At 39.4% G+C, this 22253-nt stretch overlaps 1 protein-coding gene across 1 annotated transcript in view; it reads left to right on the top strand.

The window, feature by feature from the left end:
• hdlbpa (high density lipoprotein binding protein a) overlaps positions 1 to 22253 on the top strand; it is a 79597-nt gene that overhangs the window by 11269 nt on the left and 46075 nt on the right. Inside the window, exons 2-10 of the mRNA XM_060835009.1 lie at positions 7488 to 7563; positions 11613 to 11725; positions 12823 to 12977; positions 13660 to 13875; positions 14475 to 14681; positions 15097 to 15312; positions 16030 to 16236; positions 18287 to 18394; positions 20621 to 20725. Coding sequence (XP_060690992.1) covers positions 11650 to 11725; positions 12823 to 12977; positions 13660 to 13875; positions 14475 to 14681; positions 15097 to 15312; positions 16030 to 16236; positions 18287 to 18394; positions 20621 to 20725 — 1290 coding nt within the window. The 5' untranslated portion in view covers positions 7488 to 7563; positions 11613 to 11649. The remainder of the gene's footprint in view (positions 1 to 7487; positions 7564 to 11612; positions 11726 to 12822; positions 12978 to 13659; positions 13876 to 14474; positions 14682 to 15096; positions 15313 to 16029; positions 16237 to 18286; positions 18395 to 20620; positions 20726 to 22253) is intronic.

The raw sequence follows: 22253 nt of genomic DNA, 5'->3' as shown, positions 1-22253 counted from the left end.
TGGTATTGTTTTATCCCATAAATATACAATCGTGGGTCCATTTTTCTTTCCACCTGTTGAGATTTTATAGTGCACAAATGGAATAATGCATTTCCCACAAGTGACCTCACTTTGATGAAGTTAAGAAGGTGAGGTGGGTTTGATTTTGGTTTTTTAGAAAAAAAATCATTCAAGTTAAGGGTAAACCAAGAAATATTCTCAACACATCACAAATCTGTACCATTTTGGTTATTGAATCATCTTTAGTGCAAATATGTATCACTTTTTTTTGTGACCTTGCTATGCCAGCTGCTGTTTTGATAGAAATTTGCATAACTAAGACAAGCATCCTTCATCTGTGTGACAGTCAAGACTGGGATATGTCAAAATCAGCCCTGAATTCACTTCAAGCAATGTAAAGCAAAATTTACAAGTCTGTTATCCAAACATGATGGCTTATGATTTCTGGAGCTATTAGGCAAAAGTGAGGACTGCAGATGCTGGAGACCAGTCAAGATTAGAATGGTGCAAGAAAAGCACAGCAGGTCGGGCAGCATCTGAGGAGCAGGAAAAGTGCCATTTTGGGCGAAGGCCTTCATCAGGAATGAAACCTGGAGCTATTGTTGAGTCACCTCCCGTGTTCACAACTGAAATCAGTTCGCTGACCTGGGGAGTTTGTTTAAATCTTGTCAGAATGTGCATTAACATCCTATGGCTTCTGTTCCATATTTAGCTGCCAGTCAGGCAACACCACCATTTTAAAAGTCTTCACCTTGTTGGTGAGGCCAAGAGATTTGAAACACCACCACCTGCCTCTTACAGGTGTTTTTCTTGCACATTTGAATTTCTTCATTCAACAGTGGCACTATGTCCAGCAGTGCAGCCCTAAAATGTTCAAACCTTTGGTGAATAGATCTACCTGTTTCTTTTCAAATTTTAGCCCTTCAATCCTTATGTTCAATTGTACTGATATTCTTCATGTAGCTCAGTATCAATCTAGATCTTGATAACCTCTTTGTATCATGTTCAAATACATAACATATTACATCCAGCAAAGCCAAAAGTAAATTTCAAATAAGTGAATACTAGTTGTTGCAAACTCATTTCCAAAAAGCACCCTTAATTTTAATTTGCGTTCTGGACGTGGCAGTTACCACCACATTAAGGTGCTTCCAATAGACTCTAATCGCTTCCTGTTGCCTGATAGCTCCTGCTTCTTTCTATTCCCTGTGTCTTGTATTGCACCAAATGCTCACTGAATTCCCAATGAAAGGCCATAAACCTGAAACTCCCTGTCTTAACTCAGATCTGGCAGCATGTGATGTCCTGCTGTGATTATAACAATGAGTCGGTATCCTTCATCATGGGAAGTTTCGTGTGATCTTGTTCTCTTGTAACTTCATGGTAAGATGAAGCCGCTGTCAGATGCCTACTAAATTCACTGTTCTTATTCCAACTGTTAAGTATTCGTCAGCAGTCCAACAAAAGGAAGAAGTACTTTAGAACTTCGGTTTTTATTTCAGACTTTTACCGCCCTCTTAATTGTAAACGTAGCAGCGAAATAATAGGAGTGAAAAAATATCAAAGCCAGAAGCCTTGCCATGCTTCAATTTGTTCGGGCAACTTTACACCATACTCACTGCTGTACCTTCTGGAAGATGTTCATGTCATACAATGACTGGGACTCTAGTGACCATTTTGAGGACTACATTCTCCCAGGTGCATTTCACTTATCACCTCCCCATGTAACATGGGGGTGGAATTGATCCTTTTTGTTCTGTTCCACCAATCAAGCTTGTCAAAGAAGAACATGAATAGGAGCAAGAGATGATCATTTGGGCCCCTAAGCCTGCCCTGCCATTTACCAAGGTCATGGTTGAGTTGCCCCAGGCCTTAACTCTGAAATTTCAAAAAATCTGCCTACCTCTATGTACCTACCGGTGATCCACACTCTTTCAACACTCTAATCTAGAATTTCAGGTGGTTGGTACCCTGAGGAGAAGAAATTCCTTTCCATCTCAGTTTTTAAATCACCGCCTTTTTTAAAAATTGTGACTATGACCCCTTGTTTTGAGATTTCTCCCACCAGTGGAACATGGCAATGATTCTTGGAACCTGAAGTCAATGCTGTAAACAGTGTTGACACACCAGTCAGTGTGCACATACCCTCTGAGTGCCTGCTTGGCAGCACTGCTTACAAAACATATTTAGCTCCTATGTTAAACGTTCTAATGCTCTCTAGAAATTAGTCTTCCGTGTCACCCTTGCTATCTGGTGTGATTGATTTGTGCTGATTAAAATCACAGGATTATACTGCCTTTGCAGGCCTCCACTATTAACTTACACTTTGTCCCACAGTAAGGCAACTCTTCAGGGCCCTCTAATCTGTTTCCACCTGTGACTTTTCCCCATTGCTATTTGTCTCTTCCACCCAAACTGTTTTCCACATCATTATTGCATCTCTATCACTATTTGCCATTGCACTGATGCTTTCCTTTATTAACAAAACTACAGTAACTCTTTTTTTGGTCCATTTTGCGTCGTCTTTTGGAAGATCAAATACTCTAGAATATTCAGTTCCCAGTTTTGGTCACCCTGTGACCAAGTCTCTGAAATAGCTCAGAAATCACACACTCACTTGTATTTATACCTCGCTTTTATTTTTTGAGAATTGCTGCATCTATTCAGGTAGAGGTTGAAGCTTTGACATTTTATCATGACTACTCTGTCTGGTTCTAATTCCTACTACACACGTATACACACAGGCCACACCAACCCAACTGCTCTCTCTCTAGTACCGATGCAGAGTCCAAGACAAATTCCTGTTTTGCCTGTTCCCTAATGCCTGTGTTATTCCTCTACAGTTTATCTTTTAAGACAATATCACTTCGGCTATTTTGATCCGGAGCATATGTTTATATTAAAGTCTGCTCTTGAACAGGACTAATGTCATCTCTACACTGTAGTGTTCTCTTCTACCCACTTGAGTAACCTTACAACCAATAGCCTTTTTTTTTCAAGTCAGATGCCCAGTTCTATTTATTTCAGTTCTTGTACGTTATCCTAGACCAGGATGCCCAAAACTGTACACTAGGCTCTCTGCAGGAAACACTAGTCATCAAGTTTTTTGTAGAACCATTTTCAAGGTAACAGATTGTCGGTCAGGGATGACAGCACTTCTGTGCAAAACCCACTGTCACGTGTCTTTTGGATACTTTTGGAGTTTTAACAATATTTGCCTTAACATCAATTTCTTTGGATTTCTAAAATTTTAATCTAAATGTAACAAACAGTTTGTTTCTTTGTGACCTGACTGCATTTGTGTTTTTTTTGAGACTTTAAATTATCTAATTGCAGCTGTGGGTGTTTATTAAATTGGCAGTTCAAACAGGCTTTGCTGTCCACCTGGTTTGTGCTACTTTTTATACCCCATATAAACTTCCTGCCACCCTGCATCTCACATGATAGTTCTGTTCCTTTTCTCTAATACAATGGAAAAATGAAGAACAAACAAACTTAGCACACAGATTGCTGTATAAACTGCTTGAGCTGTCCTTTTAAGAGCTTCAGTTAATGAATTGCATTTTTTAAATTTAGATTTGGTAACCACTTTATGCAGTGCATGATCCTACCAATATGTCAGATAAATTACTAGCTTGATACATTTTTATACCTTCTTTTGAAGGGCAAAAGTTGGTTAGAGCTTCAGGAGAATGACTATTTTCCAAGTAGCAAATTGCTGCAACAATACACAAGCCTGATTTATAAAGCAGAGCAAGGTTTGAATCTATATTATGTAAATTTGGCCTCTGACTCTGATCTGTACAAATTGACCAATCAAAACTGACACTGATCATTTTTAATATTTGGGTTTCAAGTGCTGCTTTTGTGACACATTAGCCAAGATTATAGAAGGTAATGGGAGGAGGAGTCCGTATTCCATTTTGGTGTACATTGCAGGAAATTGTTCACTTTAGCTTATTTTATTTTGAACTGTGGCCAAATATGGGGCAACACCAGTTCATAAAATATTCCCCTCCAGCCCAAGGATACTCCTCTACCACGTTGAACTATCTTGTATGCTGTGTTTCATGTAGTCAGAGTCTGCAGCAGGAAGCCCTTGATCTGCCTTTGTGCATGAGATATAAGTGGTGTGCTGAGTTGGCAGCTGGTCTGTACACTTGGTTTTGGTATCGATCTGCCTTGACCTTGCAGTTCTGCTTTGTCCAGTCAGAACGTGACCACTTCCATGAGCCAAAACGAGTTGGGGCTATAACTGACATGAACAGTAGATTCCAGCTGGTACCAGAAAGGTGTGCCAGCACTAATAGTGAATATTTATTGCATTGCTTGAAGAGAACAAGATCATTAGTATTGTTGGATGATGGGAACCTAAGAGGTACAATAATTTTTAATAGCTGACTACTTTTTTAGGTTAAATGACTCTTGGTAATGTGTGTAGTATGGGTAATGAAAATGGAGCTGTTTTCACTGACTGCTGCACATTGATTTTTGTTCTTACCTCTTGATGGTATTGACTTTCTGCTCTTAATAATAACTGCACTCCACTACCTCAACCATTCTTTGTTCTTTTCAGTAACCAGTTGTTGAATCTGTAAGCTACTTATCTTGATGTTGGTGCTGACCTACCTGATCAAATATCTATTTACGTCGGTAAGGTTATCAGACATTGACCATGCATAAATTTAAAAACTTTTAAAATTTCTGTTATGCTCTGTATCTGGTTAATAGTGGCACTGGGAGCAAAGCCCAATTTTGTGTCAAAGGAAAATCCCCAGTATTATGTCTGGATGCAAGGACAGAAAGGAGTTTTAAGTGTGCAAAGTGGCATCTCCAGCAGTCCCTCAGTACTGTAGCAAAGGCTTGAATTAGGTATTCAAATTGTGGATGAAGTTTTGAACTGCTAGCACTGTTATTGTCAACTCCTGTCTCTAAACTGTCAGTATGAATGCACTAACACAAACTTTTATTTCTAATACCTTCTACTCTGTCCCACTAAGCTTATTAATTATGGTGCTATCTTCCTAAAAAAATGTAAATGCTGCTGGCACACTGAAATCCCAGGATTAATCAGATGACCTCTCAACTGACGTTTTAAACAGGTCATTGTGACAAGATGTTGAATAGTTAACTGCAGACCCACAGCTGCATGCTTTCAGTGAATTAATATTGTTTCTGCATCTTTCCTAGTGAGTAGTGGTGCAGACAGAGTCAGTGGCCTGCTGCAGTGAGTAACTCACTGCTGCCAACCTCTAGCATTAATCTCCTCTTTTTCTTGCATGTTGCACAATTTGCATCAGGGATTTAGGATCAGTTATTTGTTAAGACAATAGGTAATTTTAACTGTGAAAAGCACTGTCTGATGAAAGATTTATTAACACATAATGTGTATGAGAGTTATGATTGAGACTGGCAAAACTGTTTTAACAGCTGCCTGAGAAAATCCAGTGTCTTCAGATTTGCTGACTATATTGAACATTTACCAAAATGGTAAACCTTACAACTTAACCAGGAACTAAGATTTTTTTCTCTGTGAAGGCTTTGGTAGGCTGCCTCTGAAAGAGATTAGTAAAACAAACTACCGTAGCAGTTTGGGTTGTATGGGTCTGAAGTATGTCAGTTTCTCTTTTTGATAAGAGAATGAGTGGATGTTGCATCAAACAGATGAATGAAACACTTTGAGTATCTGAAATAAAGGGAAACTATCTCTGAATAGAAAAGCAGAATGAGCTGTGAAGTGCTATGTTGTGGATCAGTAGATGGTTCAAGAAGTTGTAGTGATACATGTTAATGGTTGCCTGTTCACCCTTTTGGACCCTTTTTTATTAGCACTTTTTCAGATGAGACTAGCTGACTATATCTTCAGTGTGCTGAGTTTTCAAATGGGCAAGCTTGACTTTTTTGAACCCTTTTTGTTCCCGTGACATGGATTTACGCAAAAATAAAAGATTTATTTGGTGTATAGTTGGACTTTGAATTGACAACTTTTAGTTTACTCGTTAGTATCATGTCCTATATAACTAGCCTTCGGGAGAGGACCCTGGAGTTAACCTGAGAGCATGCCCTCTAATTTGCCACTGATGACATGGAAACCTTCACAAAAACAGATGATTGCTATCTTCTGCTTTTCTGCCTTGTTGATATGTTTTAGCAGAAACTGATTTCTCTAGTTTTGGAGCATTGCTGGATGGGGAGTTTATCAAACAATTGGGAACTAGGTCTTTTTTTTAGGTAAGAGCAAGTAATAGCCTGAAGTTGCAGCCTAGTTCAGCCCCTGAGCTGGGTTCATATCCCTGAGCGTAAAGTGTCCTTGCTACAACAGTACGTGATGGTGTTATCATGCCTTCAGGTTCAGCATTGAAGTGCAAAAGTGTTCTGTAAGTGGATCAAAGATATGCCATGAGGATTTTTAGATGCACTTGTCAGATACCAATGTCTGTATACCTGATGTGCAAATGACTGTTGCATGTGGAGCATGCCTTGAGCTCCTTTTTTAAGAGCAAGCAGTGTGCTGAAGTCATCTAGTACTTGCTGTGGTTTCCATTATCAAAAACATCTTGCTGCTCGTTTTCTTCTGAATGGTGTAAATAGGAAAGAATTGCAGTTAATAAGGTCATTAATGACACAACTCTGTTCTAATAAGCAACTGGCCACTGGTTGGCAGGAATCTCAACTCAGCGCCTGGGACTTAAAGGTGCAGCAATCTGTTCCTGTTGTTGAAATAAGCTTTGCAGGTCCTCTTGTTCTATTCTGTCACATTTCCTGTCATAGCCAGTGTGGTTCCAGACCCTGAAATGTTAAATCTCAAGTCTTGCATAAGTTAAAGAACCACTCCAACAGCTGCAAACTTTAAACGCTAATAAGCTAGAGCCACATGTATTTCTAAAGCTTGACTATTTCAGGGTTTTCAATGTTTCCAGGACAGGCAGTCCCCACGTTGTACATGGGTTCTGTTTTGAGTCCATTCACAAGTCTGGACACCATGTAGGGCAATATAGTACAAGAAATATTCGCATGTCTGATTTTAAAATTGTTACACTATTTTGGGGGTGCATTCGTAAGTATGAGCGTCTGTAAGTCTGACTTTGAAATTTGGAATGGTGAATTACCTGTGGCATTATGCATGTAGGTGTTTCTGGAGAAATGTATGCTATTGGCTAGATTTAAGTATTTTCTCCCTTTTTTGTAGGCTAGTCATTAAATGTGTGGCTCTTTGCTGTATGTAGTGTCATGGGATTAGAATATGGTTTCTGGCATAACTGCAAGTAGTTGCAGTATGTGAAACTTATAATGGAACAGGAAGTACTATGGCCTTGGTAAATAAAATTAATTTGCATGGAGGCAAAGTTGAGACTTTTAAAATTGCACTCAGGTTATGGTGGCTTGGTCCCTTCGGAAGAGGGTTTTTTTTGGCTTCTATTTTAATTGCACTGGTTGCCAGAAACTGTTTTTAATGAGGCCCTTTTTCCTAATTTGCTGTCTTACAGATCAAAAAGCTGGCAGGCTGACGTGGGCAGGAATCCATTTATAGGACGGACTTTCCGGCAACTGACCATTTAGCTGGTGAGTCTTGGATTACTTTTTCCTTTTATTCATTGATTTGTTTTCCATATAACAGGAATAGCACTTCACAAGGTGACTTTTTAAAAAAAAACACAGTAAAACCCTTAGAGCATCTTTTTAACAGACATGATAGAAATACATTTCTTCCTACTTTAGATCTTTCTGAACACATTGTCCTGCGTCCCAAAGTTGTTTTTTCTCATGCTTAGTTGAATTTGACACTCTTCCCATAAATTAAATCTTTTTATCCTTAGGCCTGCAACAGATGAACTTGCCTTTTTTTTTCCCCTCTGGCTTTCATTTCTTCTATAATCCACAGGCTTTATGGACCTTCACCAAAGTTCCCTAACTTGTTTAATGGCCATGCATCATTTTTAAATACCCTTTGGTCCAAATCACAAGTATCTTGTGTAAATGAACACCCTTGGCTGTTTTAACCTCTAATGTTGTGCTGCCACCTTCTGTGTGTGTGTGAATTACCTATTTGTCCATTCTAAGTTTTTTTTTTCTCTCTACTTTATGCTGGTGAATTCATGAAAATTGACCCACTGACTTGAAAGGTGTCAAGAAATTGGGCTTTTTCGAAAAAAAAATTCATGGGACAAAATTACGAAATTTGTTGAATAAAAATTTCCCTTGCAAATGTTTTTTTGGCGGCAGCAGCATTGTATACTTGCAGTTAACTGTTATCCAGCTCTCCAGCTACTGCATTTCTCAAGTAAGCTGACACTTGTTGCCATTTTTTTTTAAGAACTTCAATTGCAGTCGCCTTTTTCAGTGTTCAGACAGCACATTTTTGAAAATCTCTCAGGTTGAAAAATTGCAGAAGTTTTTGTTTTAAATTGACCCAATTTTTCAAAAACTTTTTTGATATTTCCTCATTTAAGGCAAAATAATCAGGGCAATTTGTTAGTAAATCATAGAATCCTTTTATAGTGTGGAAGCAAGTCATTTGGCCTCTTGATCCACACCAACTGTCAGCAGAGCATCCTACCTAGACCCACACCTCTACCCTATTCCTGTATCTCTCGTGGCTAATCCATCTCGCCTGAACAATGGCCAATCCACCTAACTTGAGCACCTAAAGGACCCCACGCGCGCGCGCGCACACACACACACACACACACACACACACACTTCTCCCATTGGTTGATCTGGCATATATATTAGATTTGGTTGTTACCTCAGTGGATTTTCTTGAAACCAGGATGTTAGTTTGTAACAGGTTTGTTGCCCTAGTTATGTGTTCAGCTATGTTACAGTTCTTGATCAGTCATTGTTCGTTTTATTGTTAAGTAATTCATCAATGGTTGGATATTTTCAAGAATTGAGAGGGTGAGACTTGTTTTTTTTTGTCCTCCCATCTTGTGTTTTGAATTTGTCACCAATCTAGTCAGCAGACTTGGTCTCTGCCATAAAATCATTTTTTGTGATTTAACCCATCAGAGGGCAGTAACAATCTTAAGTTTTCATGCTTCCTCTTTTGTCTGCAGATGACGCGTTTCTTTTTTACTTGATGGATACATCCACTATTCACACATTATACATTCACTACCAGTTGCCTTTTTATGTTTCAAGGTTCCTGCTGCACTCCTGTATTTACTTAGCTCCACTGACTGGCAGTCTCCATATAAAAGTTTCTTTTTTTTTTGGTAACTTGGGCTGTGTGCAATAAGTTAGGGGAGGATGGATGTAGAGGTGAGGGAGCAGCTGTGCCTAGGAAAAAGGAGAAGCATTGCTGCATGTGGGAAGGCAGCATGGCAGAAGGGGTGGCTTCACGTGTATGGGAGGGAGGCTAGTTGTTCTCAAGGAAAGTTTTATGGCAGAGTTGGCTGACTGCAGGCAGAGGCTGTGTATGGGGATTGTGCATGAGTGGAGAGGAGGCCACGCAGGGCAGAGAGAGCAGCTTTGGACCTGTTAACAAAGGAACGTTCAGCTAGCTAGACTTGTAAATGTAACTTCACTGAAGTGATGAATTAATTGCCTCAATGTTCTTGGCAATTTGTCAGGTGATTTATTCTTTATCACATTGACCGATTTTGGTTTATATCTCCCACATGTTTGTCGTCTTTTTCAGCTCTGACATTGAAGTCCCCAGGTTGGACCCATCCAGGGTCTTCCTGAGGCTGGTGTAAAATTTATTGCTCAGCTAGTCTGTAGCTTCTGGTTTTGAGTGGACTGAAAACTGTAGAACACTGGTTCTGGGCAAGAGTGAGCTCAAAGTCATGTTGCCTTTGTTTATCCTGCAAGGGGTGAGTCTCTGAGATGGCCAACTGATTTGCTTTTTAACAGCAAAGCCAACTCCATCCTTCTGATTTGCTTTTGCAGAAGAAACTTGTAACTACCACCTTTTTTTTTCTTGTGCTGCTTACCAGGTCTCGCTTAGGGTCACAGTATCAAGATGCCCCAAGATCCTCAGCAATGACAGCAGTACGCCATTCCAGTCAGCTGTTGTTTCAGTATTCCAGGCTCTGAAAGTGTAGTTTTGCGGGATGCAAGTTGCCTGTATGTGAATCATTTTAACATGGTTAAAAGTCACACAACACCTGGTTATAGTCCACCTGTGTTGCACAAGCAGCAGTAATTGGAACCACTAGCTTTCGGAGTGCTGCTCCTTCAAGTGGTGAGACTTTTTAAACTTTGTACACCCCAGTCTAACACCAGCACCTCCAAATCATGACTGACTATTTTAACATGGCCTGACAGTTGCACAGCACATGACAACATACAGGCTTGACAGAACAAGGCCTTGGTCCAATGGTAAGAATGTCCAAGATGATTGGAGGACCAGGCTTCACTGAGAAGGTATTGATGGGTGTACTGCTGTGTTGCACAAGCAGCATTAATTTTCAGAATTATTTTACAACTTGTGCTCAAAGTTTATGCACACAGCAGGACAGCAGATCTTGCTGCAGAGTTCCAGCATTGCCTTTTAGTCACTTGAGAAAGAGGGTGTTAAAAAAAATCAGAACCTGAACCCAGCATGGAGTTCATGATCTATAGAGCAATACTGACATCCATCCTCCATATGGCTCAAATGAATTATGTACAGCAGATTCCTCAACTCAGGAGAAGTACCACCATTGCCATCTCTGCAAGGCGCTGTAACTCCATTAATCTGATAAACACTCACCTGAGAGTTTTTTATTGAGCCAATAACCCCAGCATTAACCAAGCTTTATCAGCGCTGCTGGGTTGGCCATCTCATCTGTGTGCCTAAAAATGAGACTCCCAAAATAAATGTTCTACTCTGAGCTTTGACAGGGCAAGTGAACAACAGAAAGACAAAGGAAATGCTTCAGAAACATCCTCAAAGGCCTCATTTTCAAGAATATGACAATTATCCTTTCTTTCTGGATCAAATTATCACTGGTTTGGACACTAGATCTCCAATTGTTTCAGATGAAATGTTTTGTGTTTGTCATTGACTAGGTTTGTAACGAAGAATGCCAGTTTTGCCCAGTCTTGAGGACCCACATTACACTTTTTTTCAACAGACTAAGCAAAATAAGTCATCATAGAATTTAGAGCATGGAAGCAGGCCACTTGGCCCAACCTGACCAGTGATTTTTATGCTCTGCTTGAGTTTCCAACAGGCTTTTCTTAAGATTGCCCTGGTTTGGGCTGTTACTGGAGCTAAATGTTTTCTCTCATTTCTTGCCTTCTATGAGCTTCTCTTTATAATTTTAAAGATTTGAGGTCACCCTTCCACTTGCTTCCAAGGAAAGAATGTTGCTGATTTAAGTCCTCTGTTAATAGTTACACTTTTTGGAATTAGCAGCTGTGTGCCTTTTTGTTTTTGCTTTTACCCCTTCCCCAGTTCCTATATGTTAGAATGCTTTAACACTGGAAGATCAAAATACAGCAAGTGTGATTGAAACAAAAGCTGTGTGTAATTTTCAAATTTCTGGAGGAATTGAAGTAAGATGTAGTCAAATCCAATGCTTTGCGCGCTTTGATTCTTCAGTAATCTGCATTTAATGATTTGTGTTCTAATGGTGAAATGTGAGAAAGGTATCTATATTATGCCATGTTTGTTTGTCTGTCAGTGGCATACCCGGACCTCGTGTACGTGGGATATCGACAATGAGCTCCGTAGCTGTACTGACACCTGAAAGCTTTGCCGAGCACAGGAGTGGCCTCAATGAACAGCAAGCGAAAGGTCAGTGAACAGTTGTGCAACGTACATCCAAAACAGTAAGAGCTGCTAGCGCTGCACTGCTTCCCCTCCATGTCCTCCTTTTGAGGCTGTGTGCTCTTATCTTAAATCACTGATTAATTCGATGAATTTGTTTACAGCATGTTGAGAGTTGCAATCCCAAGGCTCTTTGTCACTTGGGTTTCTTGCCCAGGAACTTGACACACTTTGCATCTCAAGGGAGAGTGCATTAGTCTAGCTTTTCAGTTTTTTTTTTCTTTGCTTATTTTTTTCCCAGCACCCAAGGTGTGTGTGTGTAGCTTTTCAGTTCTAAATTGTTAATTGATTTTAAAAAATTTTTTCCCGTTATGGTTTCAAGGGGGTGTCTAGCCTTGACTGTTCCAGATTCTGTCCCCTCAGCTCCAGTGCACTGTTGATGGCTATGTTTCTTCTACTTTGCCCATCTCCCACTCCCCAAAAGTTATGAGAAGTGGTATGGTGATCTCATGCTCTTGTAATATGCAGGTATTCTGTTTATATTTTCTTATGCTTACAATAAATAGTAACTCCATTTTATTGCATTTCACATGCAGACTGAGAGATTTTTCTCATCTTGTAACACTCTCCCAGATACTCCTTTATTCTACTCAACCACCACCACCACCAGAGTCAGATAAAGATCTGCTGGCTTGGAGCTTATTTCATTGGCTCCAGGTAATGCACAACATAGTGATTTGAAGATGTGGATTGTGAATACCTTTGGTAGCAGACAAATTGCTTCATGGTTCTGGAATTGGGAGTAGGCTGACATAATCTCAACAGATGAGACTGATACCTCTTTTTTTTTGCCCTCCGCTTTGCCTCCACTTTGCTTCATAATTCGTGTTTGTACGTGTTGTGCACTTTTGAAGGTTCAAGGCTTATAGAGGCAAACCCATCACACAGTTTTGGCTTAAAAATGTATCCTGTCAAGTATTACTTTCTCAACAAATAACTACAGCTGTAAGTAGTGAAGTCAGTTGCAATTCTCTCTTCCCTGCCAATTGCTTACTATTTGTCACTCTTGTGTCAACAACTGTGCTAATGACTTTGGCCAAAGCAATTTCTTGTTCTTCCTACAGCAAGTGTTGGTTCTGAAGATGAGACCGATCTGGTACCAACTTATAAGGAAGCGTTTCCTCCTCTCCCTGAAAAAGCTACTCCTGGAGAGACGACAACAGAACCGTCTGGAGCATGGACCAAAATCAGACCACTTAAATCTTCTCTCATCACCCAGGTATGACTTGCTGAATAATGCCCTTTTTTTTAAAAAAAACGTCAAAGCCCACACTTGAGTTAGGGTAGAGAGTACTGATAATTCTGGGAGCAGCTTTGTAAGTACAACTTTTGCTTCTGAAAACAGGGTTCAAATTTAGTTCACAGCAAAACATTTTAAAACATTTCAAATTTTTTAACAAAAACCTTAAACGTGTCTTTTTCAATTCTGCAAATGTTTCTCAGATTTGCTGTTTAGATATACGAAGGACATTATAATTGAAGAAAATACTGGAGATGAACAGCTGATCAGTTGATTTTGAGGAGGAAAAGAAACTGGCAAATTTTTGTTTCTGGTTTTTAAAAAAAAAACCTGAGCAATACAATTAGAAAAAGTTGGCAGAACACAGAACAACCTCTGTTACCCGAACAGGATGTTCAAGTCCTGATGCTTGGGTAAACTAATTAGAATGTTTGGTTATCTGACCGTTCAGTTATCCAGACACCATATTCCCTGCATGTGTCGTTTGGATAATCTAGGCTGCCTTGTGTATGGTTTCAAAAACAAATGCACAGAGGAATTTTTTTAATAGTTTGTGTAGTCTTTGTTAAATAATGGACAGAAAACTGTAAAAGAAATCAATGGTGTGTAAATAGCAAAGGAATTGAGATAAAGCTAACTTCTCTCTCTCTCCTCTTACCAGGTTTTTCATGTACCATTAGAAGAGCGCAAGTACAAAGAAATAACCCAGTTTGGAGAAGGAGATCAAGCTAAGATCTGTCTGGATATCATGCAGAAGACTGGTGCGCACATTGAACTCTCATTGGCTAAGGACCAAGGGCTTTCCATCATGGTTTCTGGCAAGCTTGAGGCTGTCATGAAAGCGAGGAAGGAGATTGTTGCTAAGCTGCAGACTCAGGTAATCAGCGGTGGACAGACTAGGTATCCAAAATTTAACCTATTTGCCTCCATACATGAAATGGTTCAGGTGCTAGATTGATTACAAATATATGGTGAGAATATATTATGCAAGTCAAAAAAAAATGATTAGTCACTAGAATCTCGTGTATAAGCTTGGATAACAGTTTGAAGTGTAATTGTGGGGCTAGAGATCTGATTTTTAGTGCTGCATACAGATAGCATCAAGTGGGCATGCTTGCTTGTACTATAGGAGGAGCCTTGCATTCTCTAAGGTGTACCTTCATAGTTGGAAGTGAGATTCTCTTGCGTGCTATTGGTAAAGGGGAAAGAAACAATATCAACTTTTTGTCTTTAAAATTCCTGTGGTTTTGTTTTTGCTATCTGTTAGCATAGTCTCAACAATTCACATTATTTTGCATTAAAATAGCTTTGTAGTCTGATCTTTAACTCCAATTTTATTTAACTTTTGGTTGGTGGTAGTGTTTGTGATACCTCTGAAATCTTGTCATGGTTGATGGCATGTTTATTTCCTGAGGTGTGGCCTGTATTTATGCTTAATGCTAAACCATTATCTGTTTGTTTGCCTAATGGTCCTAGGCTTCAGCAACAGTAGCCATCCCCAAAGAACACCACCGTTTTGTGATTGGAAAGAGCGGAGAGAAACTGCAGGAGTTGGAATTGAAAACCGCGACTAAGATCCAGATTCCTCGGCCTGAAGATCCCAGCAACCAGATCAAAATAACTGGCACTAAAGAAGGCATTGAAAAAGCACGGCATGAAATCTTGCTGATATCTGCTGAACAGGTATGCACTTAAATGATTAAGGTAGCCGGAGCTTTTCCAGCATTTGTTTCTGACAGCATCCACTGTTCTTTTTGTGTTTTTATTAAATACACATCCCTAGCTTAACACTGTCCTATAACGTACCCCTGTGCTTCTTGATTTTAGCCAAGCTGCACCAGTTTTATTAAAGGCTTCTCAACAACCTCTTGATTTCCTCTCCTCTGGAAAGTTGATATTTTGAAGCTAAGTGGACAACTCGCATAGTGAAGCCAGATACCAGATGGGTCATCTGGTAAAATGGCACAGAATAAAAGCAGCACTGATGCAGCAAATGAGATTAGGTTTACACAAAAAACTGACTTTGTGCTTGATAATGCTGTTTTAAAGGCAGGAAAGCTTTAAGTTTGAATCAAAATGTTCTCCCTCTTTGTCACAGGACAAACGTGCAGTTGAGAGGATCAATATTGAGAAAGTCTATCACCCATTCATTGCTGGCCCCTTCAACAAGACTGCTGGGGAGATGATGCAGGAGACTGGAACACGGATTAATATCCCGCCTCCAAGTGTTTTGAAGAATGAGATTGTTATCACCGGTGAGAAAGAACAAGTTGCACAGGCTGTCTCGCGCATCAAGAGGATCTATGAAGATAAGGTAAAGGACATGTCAAAACAATGCCTTTTCACTACATATGTTCACTTCAAACCTGATTGGCATTTGCCACTGATGGATGCACAATAAAGGAAGTGATTATTTGGTATAGACTGTAACTCATTGCAGTGTGTTAGCAGCACAGCAGTGCAGTATGAAGTTTATACTTGTGATTCCATGAACTTCTGCACCTATTCATAATTAATCATGGAGGAAAGTTGGTATTAGTGGAGGGATAATTACCTGGAGTCTGCTATTTTCCTCCTGAAAGAACAGCTGAAGTGAAGATGAAATTAAACTGGTATGAAGATTGGAGCCCAATATTAATTGAGAATCTACTTGTTAAACTTGTGTGGGGTTACGGTCAAACACTTTGGAATTATCATTCAGGCTGATGACGAAACTTTAATCAACCTGAAATGTTGATCTTCCTTCTTTGAGCACAGATGTTACCTTCTTGTAGAATGTTCAGTTTTCTTATGCAGTTGAACCCAAGTGCCAAAACAGATGTAGTCATGTCACTGAATGAATAATGATGTGAAAAGAAAATTTATAATCCTTTCCCTCTTTCTCTGTCTGGTTCTGGTGCCATCCCAACTAAAATTGGGTAAATTGGCCCACTGTGGAGATGAAACCAAGATTTTCTTGTACCACACCAGTCTTGTAGTTACAGGGCAACCTTTTAAACTAATTACTAGTTTTTAAATCTTTTGCATCTAGAAAAAGAAAACCACAACGATCGCAGTAGAAGTGAAGAAATCCCAACACAAGTATGTTATTGGACCTAAAGGAAACTCACTGCAGGAGATTTTGGAACGGACTGGAGTCTCTGTCGAAATCCCACCCTCGGATAGCAATTCTGAAACTGTCATCCTTCGTGGTGAGCCTGACAAACTGGGGCAGGCTTTGACTGAAGTCTATGCTAAAGTAGGTTATATCACCACCTGATTATTGCAATCATAGATGATTTAAATTATACACAGATTATGAATTGTATTCTAGTGATGCATTTTGCCTGCCTTGGATAACTTCTGTGTTCTAATTGCATTGTGTCAATGCTCTGACTGTGTTGTGCTTTTATCAGAGTTGATTCTCACCACCCAATACCTGTTTGTATAATAGCATAACCTGGCGATGGTGACAGTAGCATCCTCTTTGATCTGGATTGCCTTCGTGCCATTCACTCTTACTTTCAGGGATTTAACCCTGTCTCTTCAAAGGCAGAGCAAGTTTAAGTTGGAACGTAAATGTCGAACTGCCTTGCGCCTCAGCTGGCCAGTATGTGGAACAAAAGTCCAAATCCACTTGTTCTGGCAATACAACTTGTAAGATTTTAAAATAACATTACCTCACTTTAGGTGGTCTTGCTTGACTCTAAGCTGTTTCATGCTGTACTCTGCATAATTCCTTCAAAGAGCTATGATGAGCTCAGTAATAACACTTTTAATATTTACTCTATGTACTACCCTCCACCCTATGGTAGCATTATCTGGAATCCCAAAACAGCACTTGTATTCTCCTTGATGTCCAGCTGTCTATTTGTTCTCAGAGGATTTGGTCCCAGGGGATGGTATATTAACTGTGATGCTGCAATGCAAGTTGGTTAGTTAGTTAGTTAGTTATCACGGACAATTTCCACGTTTCTGCTATCTTTCTCTGTTCCTTCTTTTACTTCATCTTGCTCCTAAAATGATTGCTGGCCTGTTTACTTGCTCAGTGTATGTATTCCTTTTTTTATGTTTAGGAATGTCAGTTTACATTTTACCCACCCAAGGAGTTTTTAGTACCTAATTCAAGCTTTACTCTGTTTGGTAACTCCTAATAATGCTCCCCCCCTTTCTGGATCAGAAACAAAAACTTATAACTTAGTAAGTGAATCGGTATCAAAAATCAGCAGAAACAAGGACAAGCAATGACCAGTTGGCCTATCCAAACATTTAATGCAAACTGTACTGACAACTCCTTCCTGCCCTCGAAGGTGCTAATGCAAGTTCCAAAAATATGTAGTAACTGATGATCAGCACCAACCCACTAACCCTCAGTTGTTCTGCTCCCGTCACCAATAGTGAATTTACACTCGCCATATCTGCTGGTAACATATTTCAGATGGCAAAGGTTATTGTTTTTTTTTGAAAGTAGTCTTCTTATCCTGTGCTAGTGCCCCTTTTGACTCAAGTAGAATATCCACCTGACTGAATAATTTTTTTTTTGAACATTAAGTGACCATAATCCTCTTCAAATGAATTCACAATGTTCCAGATGTGAGATGGGTATTCCCAGTGTTCTTATTTTTAAGGAGAAAATGAAAATTCATATTTTGGGTGGCGCTGAAGCCATGAAGGTTTACACTCTGAAAAAATAAAGATTTAAATCAGGAAATTGAAATTCCCTTGCCTCCTGAACTTCAGGTTTTTTTTTGTTTTGTAAGTCCAGACTAAAAAAATTTGTGTCTCTAAGTTGTATGTATTTCTCAACTTGAAAAGGGAGACATTGTCAAAGCTTCTCAACTCGCACTCCTCAGGATAAATACAAGATTGCCAATTTCAAATCGTAACCAACTTCTGCTCTATAAATTTTTTTTATCTATAGCCATCCATTGACTTCCCAACCAGCCAGCACCTTTTTTTTTCTCCCTTGATTGATATAATTTTGGTTATTTGAAACGCATTTTCGTATTTGTCCTGATGCAACATGAAACTGGGACAATGAATCTTTCTTTGCATCAGTACTTAAATCTGTACTATAGAGTGACAATTTGTTTAACTTGTATAAAACTACATAATTGAGTGTTAGTGATTTTTTTTTTGTGTGGTGAATAGTGGTACCCCAAAATGCAAACTGCTCTTTTATATGCCAGAATAGCAAATGACACAATACTACTTGAGTAACTTTTCAAGACCATATATTTGTTTTATTGAGATGGTTAACCAGTTACTTTTACTTTTTTTTTCTCCCTATCTCTCTCCCATTTTTCAAGGCTAATAGCTTTACAGTCGCAAGTGTCAACGCTCCATCCTGGCTCCATCGCTTCATCATCGGGAAGAAAGGGCAGAACTTGAGTCGCATAACACAGCAAATGCCTAAGGTACGAGAAGCTCTACTTCACTAATTTTGTAGATTTTGCAAGTATGTGGCCAATTTGGCTTAAATGTTTATGGGCCCTTAATTGTGTTTAAGTATCTCTTGGTATCTATTCCTCCCTTGGCTCTGTCCTGCAACAGAGAAGGGGTCATTGTTTTGTCCCTTAGCTTCTACTCTGCAGTGGGGAGTAGGAATTGGTGCTGGGTTGACTGCTGTTGTTCATTTATATAAATGATTTGATTAAGCAAGTAGGAATCATGGTGAGCAGGTTTGCCAATGAAACCAAAACTAGTGCTGAGTGGACAGTGAAGAAGGTTATCGGAGATCAACAGGATCTTGATCAGCTGGCTCAGTGAGCTGAGGAGCAGCAGATGGAGTTTAATTTAAGTAAATGCAAATTATTGTATTCTTGGCAAGGCAAACCAAGGTAGGACTTGCACAGTTAATGATAGGGCCCTGGGACTTGGTGTTGAGCAGAGAAACCCAGGTGTTCAGATACACATTTTCTTCAAAGTGATGTCATTGGTAGCCATGGTGCTAAGAAGACATTTGGCATGCATGTCTTCATTGGTTAGAGCTTTGAGTGTAGGAGTTGGGATGTCATGTACAATCGCAAAAGGACATTGTAGGTCTTAAGTGGCCTTACCAGTTCTGGTTGCCTTCCTTTACAAAGGTTATTATTAAATTGAAAAAGGTGCAGAAATGACTTGCATGGATGTTATCAGACTGGAGGGTATGCGTCATAAGGAGAAGCTTGATAGGCTGGGACTTTTTGCCCTGAAGCATAGGTGGTTGATGGGTGACCTTGGAGGTTTTTAAAAGACATTTGGACATTTACACGGATAGGGAAGGTTTAAAGGGATATAGGCCAAATGCAGGCAAATGGGACTGGTTCAGTCTATGAAACCTCAGAGTTGGACCGCAGGATCTGTTTCTGGGCTGTATTCTGACTCTAGTTAATGTCCTGCCACAGCCAGCCTCCCTCATACTGAGGAGGCTTGGTGTTCTGTTCCTTGTGTAGCTGTGGGATCGTGTTCAAATAACTGAACTCAATGAGAAGCAAAACTAACCTCTTGTTTCAGCCATCACAGTACAAATTTGAGGTGGCAATAGAATCCCAAAACACCGTTCTTGGAAGAGCCCTTTTTATATACCGCTCTCGCATGTTAAAATCTCATGACAATGGCGTTTAGTTTTTTTTTTAAATCCATAGTACACAAAGGAACGAAGGGTTTCTGTCCTGGGAGACGAGATAGGTTAAAGCGTGCTGGTTACTACGTCTGATGGGATGTCTGTCTAGCCTGCTTGCATAATTAGGAAGTGTTAGCCTGTTTGTCTTTTAAATCAGTAAATATTAATAAAAATGCTAGGCCTATATGCTCGAAGTAAAATTTTTAAGAAATAATATTAAACTAATTAACTGGGTTTTGAGATTTATTTACTATTTGCTGGTATGAGTTTCCTTCCTTCACTAAATTTCATGGAAGTGCTGCTTTCAGTTTCTTGAAGGTCTAATGGCCCAGTGGTGAATCTATTCTGGTCCAGGAGAAGGTTGCTAAGGGCTGATTTAATATAATGTCTCATGGAGACTTGATGGGGATGATATTGGTCTGTATGCAGAGGTAAGCACTGCTTGTAGCGGGGCTGATAAGGTGTGGGCATAGTGATTTGGTTTAAAAGGGTTGGTTTTAAATTTTGGATACGACAGAACTGCAGTTTTATAAATGAAATGAAACCATATTCTTGTAAATAATGGATTAGTGAAAGGTTATGAATGAACGGGAGCCCGGTATTAATGTATATAGCGAGCTGTGACTGAGTTGGTCTATAAAACTATCTTTTATTATCTCCTAACACAATACCTCTGCAAATGGGACTAGTTCAGTTTAGGAGATGAGTTGAATTGAAGGGTCTGTTTCTACATTGTATGATTCTGTGACTTTCGTTGATGTCCCATCCTAACCCCCACCCCCATGCTGAAGAAGCTTTGTGTTCTGTTCCATATGTAGTGAAGGTTATTGTTCTACCATGGTTTCTGAAATGTGTGTTATCTTTTGATAATTAGTCTCTGCCCTGCTGCGATCAATGACTTCTCTTGCATTCAGTTGTCTGATCACTGGGTTTCCTATGTGGTATATATGACTTGTTATGCAACTTTCTTTAGCGCAACTTTCTCTGGGGCTGAAATGTAGTGTTTTTTTTGTGTATTTTGTTTTCATTCTTGATGCAGGTATACATTGAATTCACTGATGGTGAGGATAAGATTTGTCTGGAAGGCCCAACCAAGGAGGTGAAACAAGTTCAGGAACAAATTGAAAGCGTTGTGCAGGATTTGGTGAGTGTTACTTGGAGCAGTGAAATTTACTGACCTGCGTAAGAGCAGGATTTTGGTGTATATTGGTTGCTGATTTTATACTTGGGTTTATACCAATTTTATGGCTGTATTTAAGTTTCATCTAAATGATGAACAAAAAGCTACTGTTGCAGATTATCTATCATAAGACTAGCAAAAATTATTTTGCTGCAAAGTATTTCACATCACACCTGTACTTTAAAAGGTCTGCTGAGCAGCCTTACATCTTAGTCTCATTTGAGTGAAATGAGTTTGAATTTGCAAATTCAATCCATAATTCACAACAGAAATGTGTCATGTTATTGTCAAGAAATCATATGAATGATCCCTGGAACTACAGGATGGGGCAGAATTTAGTGATCTGAAATTGGTGCTTAGAAATGCAAATCAATTATGCTTATAGGTTTTCATGATCATGGGCCACAACTGACATACTGTAGGCATTTTTAACTTTTAATTTGAAACTGAAATGAGATTTCTTTTTCAGTTAAAAATCTCAACACCAGCTGATCAGGTGACAACCACCTGATGAAGGAACAGCGCTTCGAAAGCCAGTACATCTAAATAAATCTGTTGGATTGTAACTTCCTGTTGTGTTTTTAACTTTGTACTCCCCAGTCCAAAACTGGCACCTGCAAATCATAGAACATATCTTTTAATAGTGGTACAACAAAAATTGGCAGTGGATGTAAATAAAGTGGCTATCTGGAGAGGGTGGTGCACAATGTCACATTTTAAAAATACAAAGATCGTTCAGAGACTGATTGCCCAAAAAGTAACATGGAAAAACAACACTTTTTTTTTAATATAAAATGCATGTTGCATTACTAATTTGGGGAGACTGAGTAATAAACTGACTTTGTTTTAACTCAAAGCATGGTTACTTTGACTCCTTGTAAAACCATAAGCTTGTTTGCACCAAGAATGGGAACCTTTTTGTTGCTACCATGTGAGGGGTTGAGTGCACAAAGAGAACCAGTTCATTCCCCACCGCCCCCCTCCTAAACCCCAGGAGCTTCCCAGTTGTGAGTACCACATTCGAGAACTGTAACAAAGTGGGGAAGCTCCCTGAAGAGTAAAAAGTGAGGTCTGCAGATGCTGGAGATAACAGTTGAAAATGTGTTGCTGGTTAAAGCACAGCAGGTTAGGCAGTATGCTGCCTAACCTGCTGTGCTTTAACCAGCAACACATTTTCAACCAAGCTCCCTGAAGAGTCTGTGCATAACAAAGTACATGGCGGTCCCCATCCCATATGATATGGGGGATAAAAGTTAATATTTTAGGCTAATGGTATTCCTGGCAGAGAGAGTACCCTGATAAAGATGGACAAACCTACGTTCTCCCTTCTAATGCTGTCAGCCAGTTTTGTTTGTCCAACATTACTCATTTTTGTGTTTCTGGTTATTTCTACTTTGTTTTATGATTTATTTTTGTTTCACACCTGTAAGAATATTTTTGGTTTGGTCAAGTTCTAGATTTTTTAAAAATGGTACATAATTTCTTCAGGGAT

The sequence above is a fragment of the Hemiscyllium ocellatum genome, chromosome 13 (assembly GCF_020745735.1).
Source record: "Hemiscyllium ocellatum isolate sHemOce1 chromosome 13, sHemOce1.pat.X.cur, whole genome shotgun sequence".
Lineage (NCBI taxonomy): Eukaryota > Metazoa > Chordata > Chondrichthyes > Orectolobiformes > Hemiscylliidae > Hemiscyllium > Hemiscyllium ocellatum.
Note: the sequence above shows the minus strand (reverse complement) of the source record. Positions and strands in the feature narration are given on the sequence as shown.